Genomic DNA, 12,483 nt, shown 5'->3' on the forward strand with positions numbered 1-12,483 from the left:
CAGTGCCATATTTCATACTTATATTTATGCTCATGTTGGTGCTAGATTATAACATTCATCTGAATTTGTGACAAGTAAATATGTATCTATGCTTGATTTCATGAATTTTATTTTTGTGCTAAGTGAAAGCCTAATGTTTCCCAGTAGTTTGAACAGAAAGTGAAGTCGCTCAGTTGTGTCCGACTCTTTGCAACCCGTGGACTGTAGCCCACCAAGCTCCTCCGTCCATGGGATTCTCTAGGCAAGAATACTGGAGTGGGCTGCCATTTCCTTCTCTAGGAGTCTGAACAGAAGAAAGCAGTAAAAGGATTTAGTCATCACACAGCACACAGTTAATGTGGCCATGTACATTTCAAAGAATCTCTACAGTTTGGTTTTATAAAAATAGCATTATTCATCACATTAAACCAACGTTGTTTACTTTGATTCTACAGGTATTATAACTTATAGTGCTTTATATTTAATCAGCGGAGAAGGCAGTGGCACCCACTCCAGTGCTCTTGTCTCTCCCGAGGGCAGAGGAGCCTGGCGGGCTGCCCTCCATGGGGCCGCGAAGAGTCGGACACGACTGAGCGACTGACTTCACTTTCACTTTTCACTTTCATGCGTTGGAGAAGGAAATGGCAACCCACTCCAGTGTTCTTGCCTGGAGAATCCCAGGGACCGGGGAGCCTGGTGGGCTGCCGTCTATGGGGTTGCACAGAGTTGGACACAACTGAAGTGACTTAGCAGTAGCAGTATATTTAATCAGAACATTTTAAATGTTAAAGTTGTAAATATCAAGAGTTTGTATTTAGTGTTAATGATATATATTTTTTCAAAAGAATACTAAAATTATTTAATATTAGGACTAAAAGAATGATTCTTCTAAAAGGAATATTTATACTACTTAATACTCAGAAACCATACAATATAATATATAACTTAAGATATGGGATCATAAATTATAATACTACTTCTAGATAAAAGCTATATACATGATGTCAAGAACAGGAAGTAAATTATGAACCTTTCATATTACATCATGTATTCCATATGTGATATTCATATTATAACAGTGAAATGCTATGAAAGGGCATTACCTTAACCATTTTTATAGTTATGATCATTAGGAGAATTAAAGAAAAACACATACTTTAGCAGGATATCTAAATAACTTCACAAATCCCAAATCATCCCCAGTAGCTAGGACTGTTCTGTCACTGGTGAGGGAAGAGGCAGTTACGTCCGTGACTTCTCCAGTTACTGGCCAAATCCCCTCGCAGCATAAACCAAGCACACTTGTCCATGATGCCCAGCCAATTTTTTCTGCCTAAAACATAGAAAAAGACTGCTCTAAGTTTATAATCTCTCACTCTACAACATTAACAACAAACAATTGAATATTCTTCTTTGTAATTAATTATAGACCTCACAAGTAAAATTAAAAGTTTCACAGGAACAGTGAAACAAATTATTAGTTGCTCTGGTTTTGTAGCTTGCCAAGTCCACTAGTTCCTGCAGAAAAATTTTAACATAACATCATTTAAGATTTATTTATTCACTATGTATTCTAGATGCTGAACATACAGTGACAATATTAATAAATAGGACTTTTTCTGCTCTTAGAATATCAGAAACGGATTCTTTCATTTCATGTCTAAATTTCTACTAGTACTTTATAAGCATGTTTTCTAATTAATCATTATTGGAGATTAAGAATTTGACTTACAATCCCTCTCCTTACTAAGCCACTTTCAAATTAAATTTAGTTTCTCTTCCTTGGCCATGTCAAAAAGTTTTGCTAATAATGTCAGTCACAAAACCACACACATTTTTTTTCTTTTTTTCCTTAAATAGAAATTTGCCAATAAGAATCTTAGGTACATGGGTTCCAAAAGATCTGACAAAGATGCAGGAATCCAGTCTTAGACGGCACGTCTTTCACATGCTGCATGCTTCTTGTCTTTTAAGGAAAGCAATTAGAGAAGAGCTAGCCATACAAGTAAGCAATTTATTCTTTTTCTTAACAGAGCATATATTCCTGTACCCAGACAGGCTTCTGCCTTCTAACCACTATTAGTCATATCAACATTACAAGCACTACTATCTTCCTACCTCTCCACTGGGAATGGTTTGTTTTTTCCCTCTGGGAGCTTCGAAGAATAATTGTTCTTTAGCACCAGTGTTGACCTGTAAAAGCTTTCCTTAAAAAAATTAAAAAATATACACATATATAAAATATATATTTTATATAAACAGTATGATGTTTAACTTTTTTGGGAAAAATTTAGCCTTAACATAAAACCATTTTCCTTTGCAGTCAACCATATTAAAGTAATAAATATATAATAAAGTAATTAAATTCCTAAATGGCTTAATTTGTCTGTGTGTGTGTGCGCGCGCGTGTGTGTGTGTGTGTGTGTGTGTGTGTGTGCTTCCCAGGTGGCTCAGCAGTAAAGAATCTGCCTGCCAATGCAGGAGACGTAAAGATATGGGTTCAGTCCCTGGGTGGGGAAGATCCCCCGGAGGAGAAATGGGGCAACCCACTCCAATATTCTTGCCTGGAAAATCCCACAGACAGTGGCACCTGGTAGGCTGCAGTCCATGGGGTTGCAAAAAGTCTGACACAACAGACTGAGCATGCACGTGTGTGTGAATAAACTATTTCTGTCATTATGCATATAAAAATCCTAGAAATAAAATTTGAAGTATCTTTTAAAACAGGAAAAGGAGTAGGTCAAGGCTGTATATTGTCATCCTGCTTATTTAACTTATATGTAGAGTACATTATGAGAAACACTGGGCTGGAGGAAGCACAAGCTGGAATCAAGATTGCCGGGAAAAATATCAATAACCTCAGATATGCAGATGACACCACCCTTATGGCAGAAAGTGAAGAAGAACTAAAGAGCCTCTTGATGAAAGTGAAAGAAGAGAGTGAAAAAGTTGGCTTAAAGCTCAACATTGAGAAAACGAAGATCATCACATCTGGTCCCATCACTTCATGACAAATAGATGGGGAAACAGTGGAAACAGTGGCTGACTTTATTTTTCTGGGCTCCAAAATGACTGCAGATGGTGACTGCAGCCATGAAATTAAAAGACGCTTACTCCTTGGAAGGAAAGTTATGACCAACCTAGATAGCATATTGAAAAGCAGAGACATTACTTTGTCAACAAAGGTCCATCTAGTCAAGGCTGTGAGAGATGGACTATAAAGAAAGCTGAGCATCGAAGAATTGATGCTTTTGAATTGTGGTGTTAGAGAAGACTCTTGAGAGTCCCTTGGACTGCAAGGAGATCCAACCTATCCATCCTTAAGGAAATCGGTCCTGAATATTCATTGGAAGGACTGATGCTGAAGCTGAAATTACAATACTTTGGCCACCTGATGCGAAGAGCTGACTCATTTGAAAAGACCCTGATGCTGAGAAAGATTGAGGGTAGCAGGAGAAGGGGACAACAGAGGATGAGATGGTTGGATGGCATCACTGACTCAATGGACATGGGTTCGAGTGGACTCCAGGAGTTGATGATGGACAGGGAGGCCTGGTGTGCTGCGGTTCATGGGATCACAGAGTCGGACACGACTGAGTGACTGAACTGAACTGAACTTTTAAAATATATATTTCAACAGTATTTGGAAAAACTAATTTACAATACCATATTTACAGAGGTGACTATCTGAAACAACAACCCCTCAAAATGGAGCGTTTAAAATATTAACCTTTATCCAAATTATTAACACTGACATATGCCACACATTCTGCTAAAAGACAAAGATATTAATTAAATCCTGTATGTTAAACAACTATGATAATGTTAGGGAATGTATTTTATTGAATGCTGGGGAAATTACATTAACATTAGGAATTCCCTAGTGGTCTAGGAGCTAGGACTCCGGGCTTTCATGGCTGTGGCCTGGGCTGAGTCCCTGATCAGGGAACTGAGAGCCCACAAGCTGCAGAGCACAGCCAAAACACAAAGAAAAAGGTCAAACACTGCTCTTAAGAAAACCCTAATCAGCAGAACTATTTTCTAAAATTTCAGCGACCATTTATAGCAAACTTATCTGGCAAAAACTAGGACAAATGACTACAAAAGAATAATATTTAAATTACTTTACGAATTAAGAATCTATCACTTACTGTACTATCATGTGAATTATATTAGACGAGGTACTGAAAAGTCTAAACTCCCAGCATTCATCTTTAGATATGAAATAAAGTAGTGAAAATCATTTTGAGAATAATGTTTGTTTTTCACAGTGCTTTTGAATTCATCTGTCTGATTATTTGTCTCTTTAAAGTAGCTGTACTAAATCAAATGAAACTTTATCAAATAGTAAGTTACTGAAATTCTTACCTCTAATATCCCAATCAACATGGGTTATGTAACTGGTAGCGCCTTTGCATATTCCTACTCGTTTACTGCTCATGACATTGTATATGTCTATAAAGCTATCATGTGATGCTACAGCAAGATATTTCCCAGAACCTATAATAGAAACATATTTGCTTGAAATTTTCTGCAGTTAGAAATATTTTTTATACTGTACAACTGGAGTTAATTTTCTTAAGTTTTTTGGAGGAACTTTAGGTGTTTTGCATGTTATAAAAAGACAGATGAGTCAAGCAATTAATGGTAGTATTTTTCATGTATAATTAAACAATGAAATAAAATTTTAATGTAGTGAGGTAGTGTGATGGAAAGAAAATGTCAAAAATTATACACAAAGTAATTTTGATATTCTTTGCATTGAACAAAACTTTAAATTTAGGAAAAAATATACGTAAGCTAACATAAATAAATTTTGCCTTAACATTAGCAATTCTATAGTAGGTTTTGTCATTAGTAATGAATACATGGAAACTGATAAAGCAAAATTAATGTATATTCAAAAGCATTAGGAATATAATGAAAACAGTTATCTAATCCCTCTTATGTTACAAATGAGGAAAAGGAAGCTCAAGGAAATGCCTTGGCCCAAGTCACACAGCAACTTCAGTGGCAGAGCTGGCCCTAAGCCAGGTATTTTGCCACTGATCTAAATACAGGGCTTTCCCCTCTCACTATACTGCCTCTTCTAGTAAAAACTAAAAGTCTGAGATAAAATAGCAGTAAATAAAAATTCACACAGTGATATATTCATTGTCATACTCAAATTAATAATCAAATATGATTCCAATGAGATCTTACCTGGTGAAAATCGAATATCTGAAATAACATCTTTTCTGTGGTGAAAAGATACAAGATCTTCTAGAGTATCTGCATTCGCCATTAAGAAACTTCCATCATTGAGACCTACAGCTAAAGCTTTACCATCAGGAGAAAAACAGCAACACCTCCCACCTAAAAAACAAAGAAAGCATGTATCGGGATTTTCCTCTATTAAAAAAAGTATATGCTTAAGAAAACTTTGATTTCACAGAGGAGGAGTCCTATGTTCATTATAGCTTCAAATCAATGTTAGAAATAAAGATGCAGATAATGAAGTTTTTTTATTGAGAACAATGGTACAGAATTCCAAGCATTAATTAAGACAAACCATTCCTTTTCTGAATGTAGGAAAAGTAAGTACTGATAGTGACCTTGAAAGAAACTAAGCTGATGAAAAGGATGAGCGATTTCAACTAACATAAAAAGCCAATGATATAATATATGTAGAAATTTTGTTGTTTCTGTTAGGGGAGTTTGCTACCTTTGCAGTTTCTATCCAACAAATAAGACATTTAGGAAATAAGGTCATCTTTATAAGAATTATTTCAAATTTTAAAAACCTGACAATAGGCAATTATTAGTTTAAGCCAGGAAGATTTATACACATTTCAAAACTATATATGAAGAAATCATAATATTAACATTATTAATTAAAAAAATAAGGGTTAATGCTGAACTGGCAAACACAAAAAATGGGCTTAACCCAACAGCGAAGGATGTAGCAGGCATACTCATATCCCTACGGCTTTTGAAGTCTTGCATAAACTCTGGAATGGGACAGATAAGGAACAGCTGTTACAGAATGAAAAGTTATAGAATGAATCGAGAATAAGCAGTCACTTTTGTCAAGCATACATTAGAAATCTAGGATGTGATTTCTGATATTTAACAGTCCAGAGATGATGGTGACCTGAAGCAGAGCAGCAGCAGTGGAAGAAGTGGAAAATGGTAGGATTTGTAAACCTTTTGAAGAAAGAGATGGCAGGACCTTGACCAATTGGGAGTAAAGCAGGAAAAAAGAGAGAAAGTAGAGGCTATGTCTTTTGTTTGAATGATGATGTTATTTGCTGAGACAGGAAACACTAGGGGAGGTGTGAGTGTTTGGTTTTGTGCCCTTAAGAATGCCTGTGAGAAATTCAAATGAAGACAAGGAGGCATCTTGTTATATTAATACCTCTCTGGAGCTCAAGGGAGAATATAGGGCAGAGATGTATCATACGTAAAGGAGGTGGCAGTTACAGCCCTGAGACTGGAGAAGGGCTGTTACTCATTTACTGCCTCTCAACTCCAAATCCCCCTTATTCTTCCTGCTCTCTGATTACTGGGGGCTTCCCAGGTCGCTCAGTGGGTAAACAATCTGCCTGCAATGTAGGAAACAGAGGAGATATGGGTTCGATCCCTGGGTTGGGAAGCTCCCCCGGAGGAGAAAGCACGGCAACCGCCCCCCCCCCCCCCCACCCCCGCTCCCCGCCAGCATTCTTCCCTGGAGAACCCCATGGACAAGAGTAGGTTGGTGGCCTACAGCCCATGGGGTCGCAGAGACAGCTGAAGTGACTGGGCTTGCACGCACTGATGGCTGGGGCTGGACCCTACAGATGTCTTTCCTTTGCTGGCAGAGGGTGCTGGAGGGAAGGCCAAAGAAGAAGACCCTTTTCTTCCTTCTGATATGCTGTAACCAGAGGATTAATGAGTGGACAGGAGCTGGGGGTAGTGGGGTTTCTCTGCCTTCATAGCAGAAGATCTTGATTAGCCCATGGGCAAGTTTCTTTTCTACTGGCAGGCAGTATGTTCCTGAGGCACCTATACCTTTTCCAAAGAGATCTGAATCTCCGCCCCCGGGGAAGAGGGGAGGGTCCACCCTTTAAGTTTATTCCTTGATCACCATCCACTAGCTGCAGAAAGCAGCTGCCACTTCCCCTTAGAATCCTCTTTTACATCTTTCAGTAGTTAAATCACCTTTCATTAGCTAACACTCCATATTAAAACTTCCCTGTTCAAATTACTGGGGTGGTTTCTGTCTGTGATTGATACAGAACAGTACTAAAGTGGTCAAAGGAGGCATATTGTTAAAGATAAGATTTGTGGAATTGGTTCAGTCATGGCTTTGGGCTTCAGCGTGGTGCTGGGTCCCTGCCAATGGGAAATGGGATGCGAGCCATCCAGGGTGTGCACTGGCATAGCAACGACCTAAGCTGTGCCCTGTGGCTGACTGAAGTATCCACTGCAGCAAGTGCCTGGGGAGTCCAAGAAGCTGCTGCCCTTCACCATGACGACAATGATGATGGCCACGAGCTCTGCACCGTGCAGAAGATGATACTGAAGGCACGCAGAGTTAACAGAATGGAATAACAAGCCCAGGTCCTTTAAACTCTCAGAGTGAGTCATGGTCTGAGTAGAGAGAGCTTCCGTGACAAACCTAAATGAATTTCTGACGGGGCTGATACTGCAGAAGATTTACAATGTTAATTGAATTCACAGACTTGCCAAGTTTTCTTGCGTGAAAGTGAGGGCACTGATTGGGAAAAGAACTCTTCACCGTGGACTGGGAGCTCCTGGCTGGACTTCGACAAAACTGAGTCTTGAGTTTCACTGGCCGGTGCAGAGAGCTTCCTCTCCTGGAAGACTCACCTTTTGAAACAGGTGCTTGCAGAGGACGTTTAACCTCCTGAAAAACCATCACCATCATTCCTTTGCTGTCACTAGACCCCTAACTTGGATCAAATCTCAGCAAGCTCTAAGGCAAAGGTTGGCAAACTTCTTAAAGGACCAGAGAATAAATATTTTCAGCTTTGCAGACCACATCAGCTCTGTCACAACTACTGGACTCTGCCACTGCAGTGCAACAGCACACCGAGGCAGCACATGAAGAAACGGGCATGGCTGTGCTCTGGTAACGCCTGATTTACAAGCTCAGGAAGTGGGCTGGACCGGATGCATGGGCTCACCTCTGACACAGAGGAAGGAGTCCAGAACCCCAGGGAGGGAAGGATACTGGGGAAGATCTCTCACAGGCAACCTGCATACCCTCCCACCAGTCACAGGTCCCCTGAAGAAGTCCAGAAACTAGTCCCTTCATGAAAGCACTGAGAGATACAGTCGTTAAGGGCAGCGTCTGCATCACTGGAAAGCTGTGTGTCCCCCGCCTAGAGGTCAGGAAGTGGAAATGTCACCACAGGCTCCCTGATGGAAAGGATACTCCTGGAGAAGCAGACGCCAAGCAGCAGTGCTCAATCAACAAAAACAAGGTATGTTCTTTCACCAAAAAGGGCAGGAGGGATGTACTACTAATCACAATATTTTGGCTTGTGGAGATTTCTGTTGGTGGTTAATCACAGGGTCTCCAGGAATGAAATAAATAAGTTACTAGATTAGTGTTTGATCTACATAATAGGAAGAACTCCAGACCTGGTGGCAAAAACCCCCGACTTAAACCATCACAGTGGAGAGTCAGACTCCCAGCAACTTTTCAGACCTAAGCAAATTCATATACTCAGAGCCCCTTCACTGAAGGGAAGGCCAAGTCCCAGTGAGGAAGAACTATGAGGCACGGTCACAGGTATGTAGGTGTGTAACATAAACCTTCCTCCAAGGTTCTGTGGCCACTTAGTAGAATGACTGTGAATTGAAGAGAAGGAAAGACCCAAACTTCTAGGAATTACTAGACATGGGCTCCGCGGTGACACTACTTCTTAAGAGCAGAAAAAGCTGCTGGTGTACAAGCAGTAAAAGTGGGGCCTTAAGGTGATCATGCGATAGATGGAGTCTAAGTCCAATTCCAAATCACAGTGGGTCCCGTCCAATTCCTGAAGGGGAACAGATACACTTGGCAACCTGTAGAATGCTCTACGCTAGCTCTGTGGACCCAAGGGGTAAGGAAGAACTAAATGAAAACCCGTGGAAATTTCTCTGTCTACTAAGACAATAAATGGAAACAAAACTGCAAGCCTGAGAACCGCCATCAGTGATATTACCTAGGACATGAAATGTGCAGGAGTAATAATTCCTATCATCCTGTCATTGCTTGCTTGGCCTATGCTGAAGTAAGACGGATTTAGCTAATAACTCTGGATAATAAATTTAACCAGGAGGTGATTCCAGCTGAAGCTACTCTTCCAGATCTTCACTGGAACCAATGAGCACAGTCCCCAACATTTTACAAGCAGCTACTGCCCTGGCCAATATGCCCTTTTATCTCCACACCAATTGCAAAGCCCACTAGAAGCAGTTTGCTTTTACCTGGCTTGCATCTGTGGACACCTTCAAACCTTTGCCTCAGGGCTATTTCAACTCTCCTGTTCTTTGCCATAATAGAGTCCACAGAGATCCTTATCATCTTGACACTCCATAAAACATCTCAGTGGTCCACTACATTGATGATATTACGCTGAACGGATCTGGGGAGCAGGAAGCAACAAGTACTTTAGACGTCTTAGCAGGACACAAGTGAATTAGGAGAGTGGCAGATAATTTCCACAAAGATTTAGGAACCCTGTCACCTCAGTGATGTTTCTGGGGATCCAATGATCTTGGAGTGTGTCAAGCCATTCCCTCCACCGTGGAAGACAAATTGCTACACCTCCCATCACCTACCACAAACACAAGGAGCAAAACGCTTGGGAGGCCTTTCGGGAGGCAACACACAGCACATTTGAGTGAGCTGCTCCACCTGTGTATCAGGTCGCTTATAAGCTTCCAGTGGGGGCCAGGATTAGAAAAGGCAAGCTGATCTTAAGCAGATTTAATGACCTTCAAAGTGTCTGCAGCGCCTCTGGAAAGGTCCCAAAGGAACCAACTTCAGATGGGAGAAATTTCACGTCCTCCTTTGCAGGTAACTATTTTCTTTTTGAGACACGGCTTCTGGATTGCTACCAGGTCTCACTAGACAGCAAGTAAATGCCTAACTATGGGATATCAGGTAACTCTGTCCTGAGCTTCCTTTCATGAACTGAAAATGACATGACCAGGCAAGTTACTGACTGGGTGTGCAGAATAGCAATCTTTCATCAACTAGACACAGAATAGAAAAGACCAGGCTTGGCAAGATCTGGAAGTTAGAAGTAATTTGTACGATCAGGGGGCTCAGAATCCTTCAGCAATAAATCCTACTGCAATGCCCCTTCTCTCTCTCAATCTGTACTTATGGCCTCAACAGGGGTTCATTATGACCAACTGAGTGTAGAAGAAAAACACTGAGCCAGATTTTCAGATGTTCCTACATGGTACGTTAGTCTTGATGAAACTGAAAGAGGAGAGTGAAAAAGTTGGCTTAAAGCTCAACATTCAGAAAACGAAGATCATGGCATCTGGTCCCATCACTTCATGGGAAATAGATGGGGAAACAGTGGAAAACAGTGTCAGACTTTATTTTGGGGGGCTCCAACATCACTGCAGATGGTGACTGCAGCCATGAAATTAAAAGACCCTTACTCCTTGGAACGAAAGTTATGACCAACCTGGATAGCATATTCAAAAGCAGAGACATTACTTTGGCAACAAAGGTCCATCTAGTCAAGGCTAAGGTTTTTCCTGTGGTCATGTATGGATGTGAGAGTTGGACTGTGAAGAAGGCTGAGCGCCAAAGAATTGATGCTTTTGAACTGTGGTGTTGGAGAAGACTCTTGAGAGTCCCTTGGACTGCAAGGAGATCCAATCAGTCCATTCTAAAGGAAATTGGTCCTGGGTGTTCACTGGAAGGACTGATGCTGAAGCTGAAACTCCATACTTTGGCCACCTCATGCGAAGAGTTGACTCATTGGAAAAGACTTTGATGCTGGGAGAGATTGGGGGCAGGAGGAGAAGGGGACGACAGAGGATGAGATGGCTGGATGGCATCACTGACTCGATGGACGTGAGTTTGGGTGAACTCCGGGAGTTGGTGATGGACAGGGAGGCCTGGCGTGCTGCAGTTCTTGGGATCGCAAAGAGTCGGATATGACTGAGCGACTGAACTGAACTGAAGCATCACAGCCACACTAGGGGTGACCTGTAAGGACTGTAGTGAAACTCCCCAGTGGGTAGCTCCTCAAGCAGTACACCTGACTTATCACTTTTGTGGTAAGAGATGACTACATAGATAGATTTACACTGATTCATTAGCAACTGTTCACCATTTGAATAAATAGGAACTGGAAGAAACAGGATTGGACGATGAGAGGAAAGGACATCTAGAAGATAAACGTGTGGGTAAAACTCTCAGGAAGGGCATACATAGGCTGTGAAGATTTCCGTGTCCAAAATAAAGTCCAATACATGTGCCTATTGCAGAGGAAGCTCTCAATAGTTAGATGGACAAAATAATATGTTTTATGGACATCAGGCAGGCTCTTTTCCTAGCCAGCTAGCACCTGCTTGGTGGGTCAAAGGTGGCAAGGGCAAAGTCCATGCTTGAGTTCAAAACACAGACTTTTCTTTACCAAGACTGGTCTTGGTGCTGCCCAACCTGCTAACAGTAGAGACCTCCTGAACCTCTGATAAGGCACCACTCCTCAGGGAAACTAGCCCAGCATCTGATGGCAAGCCGATTACACTGAGCCTCTTCCATTAAGGAGAGGACAGAGTCATCCTCAGTGGAACAGACAGGACTTTCGGATTCACCTTCCCTATCCACAGAGCTTCTGCTAGCACCACTATCCATGGCCAGGACGCCTAATCCACCATCACCGAATTCCAAGCCCGTCACTCTTCCATAGTGAAGGAGGTGCAGTGTTAGGCTCACGCCTGCGGGATCCGCCAGTTCTATCACACACCCTCATCTTTCACAGAGGGCTGCTGAAAAATGATGGCATGGCTTACTGAAAACTGATTTAGAGAGTCTTTTGCAAGCAATACCCTGGAAGACCAGGGTTCTGTGTCGCAGGATGCAGTATGTGCTTTAAAGCACTGATCATTACATGGTGCTGTCCACCTCAAAGTCAGAATCCACGGGTCTAGAAATCAAGCAGGGGAGGTGGGAGTCACTCTTCTCACTATTATATCTAATTGTAGCAAGTATTTTTGCTGTAAGCTATTTTGTCATAGACATTTTGCCACAAACATATTCACCACATAACTGATTATGAGGCAATTTTGCTATAAGAGATAAAATAACTAGCTGAAGTCTGGTTTGACAGACGCAGAACAAAAATATGTATGCTGATGAATTCTTATTTTGAAACAAACTACACTGGATGAGAAAGAGGCTGAGGGCCTACAGGGCATAGAATTGAACCCACAGATCCCATGGAACTTCAGAATGTTTATCAACAGACAAGGGACAGTCCATGCTCATTAGTGAAAATGTCC

At 41.4% G+C, this 12,483-nt stretch overlaps 1 protein-coding gene across 5 annotated transcripts in view; it reads right to left on the bottom strand.

Annotated features, from left to right (window-relative positions):
- Window positions 1–12,483, bottom strand: part of EML5 (EMAP like 5) — a 155,442-nt gene that overhangs the window by 44,816 nt on the left and 98,143 nt on the right. For all 5 annotated transcript variants that reach the window (XM_042252835.2, XM_042252834.2, XM_060418474.1 and 2 more), the window contains exons 22-25: window positions 5,182–5,334; window positions 4,348–4,479; window positions 2,098–2,186; window positions 1,136–1,312 (exon numbers count right to left, since the gene is read on the bottom strand). In XM_042252835.2, the coding sequence (XP_042108769.1) occupies window positions 1,136–1,312; window positions 2,098–2,186; window positions 4,348–4,479; window positions 5,182–5,334 (551 nt within the window). The remainder of the gene's footprint in view (window positions 1–1,135; window positions 1,313–2,097; window positions 2,187–4,347; window positions 4,480–5,181; window positions 5,335–12,483) is intronic.

The sequence above is a fragment of the Ovis aries genome, chromosome 7, assembly GCF_016772045.2.
Source record: "Ovis aries strain OAR_USU_Benz2616 breed Rambouillet chromosome 7, ARS-UI_Ramb_v3.0, whole genome shotgun sequence".
Taxonomy (NCBI): Eukaryota; Metazoa; Chordata; class Mammalia; order Artiodactyla; family Bovidae; genus Ovis; species Ovis aries.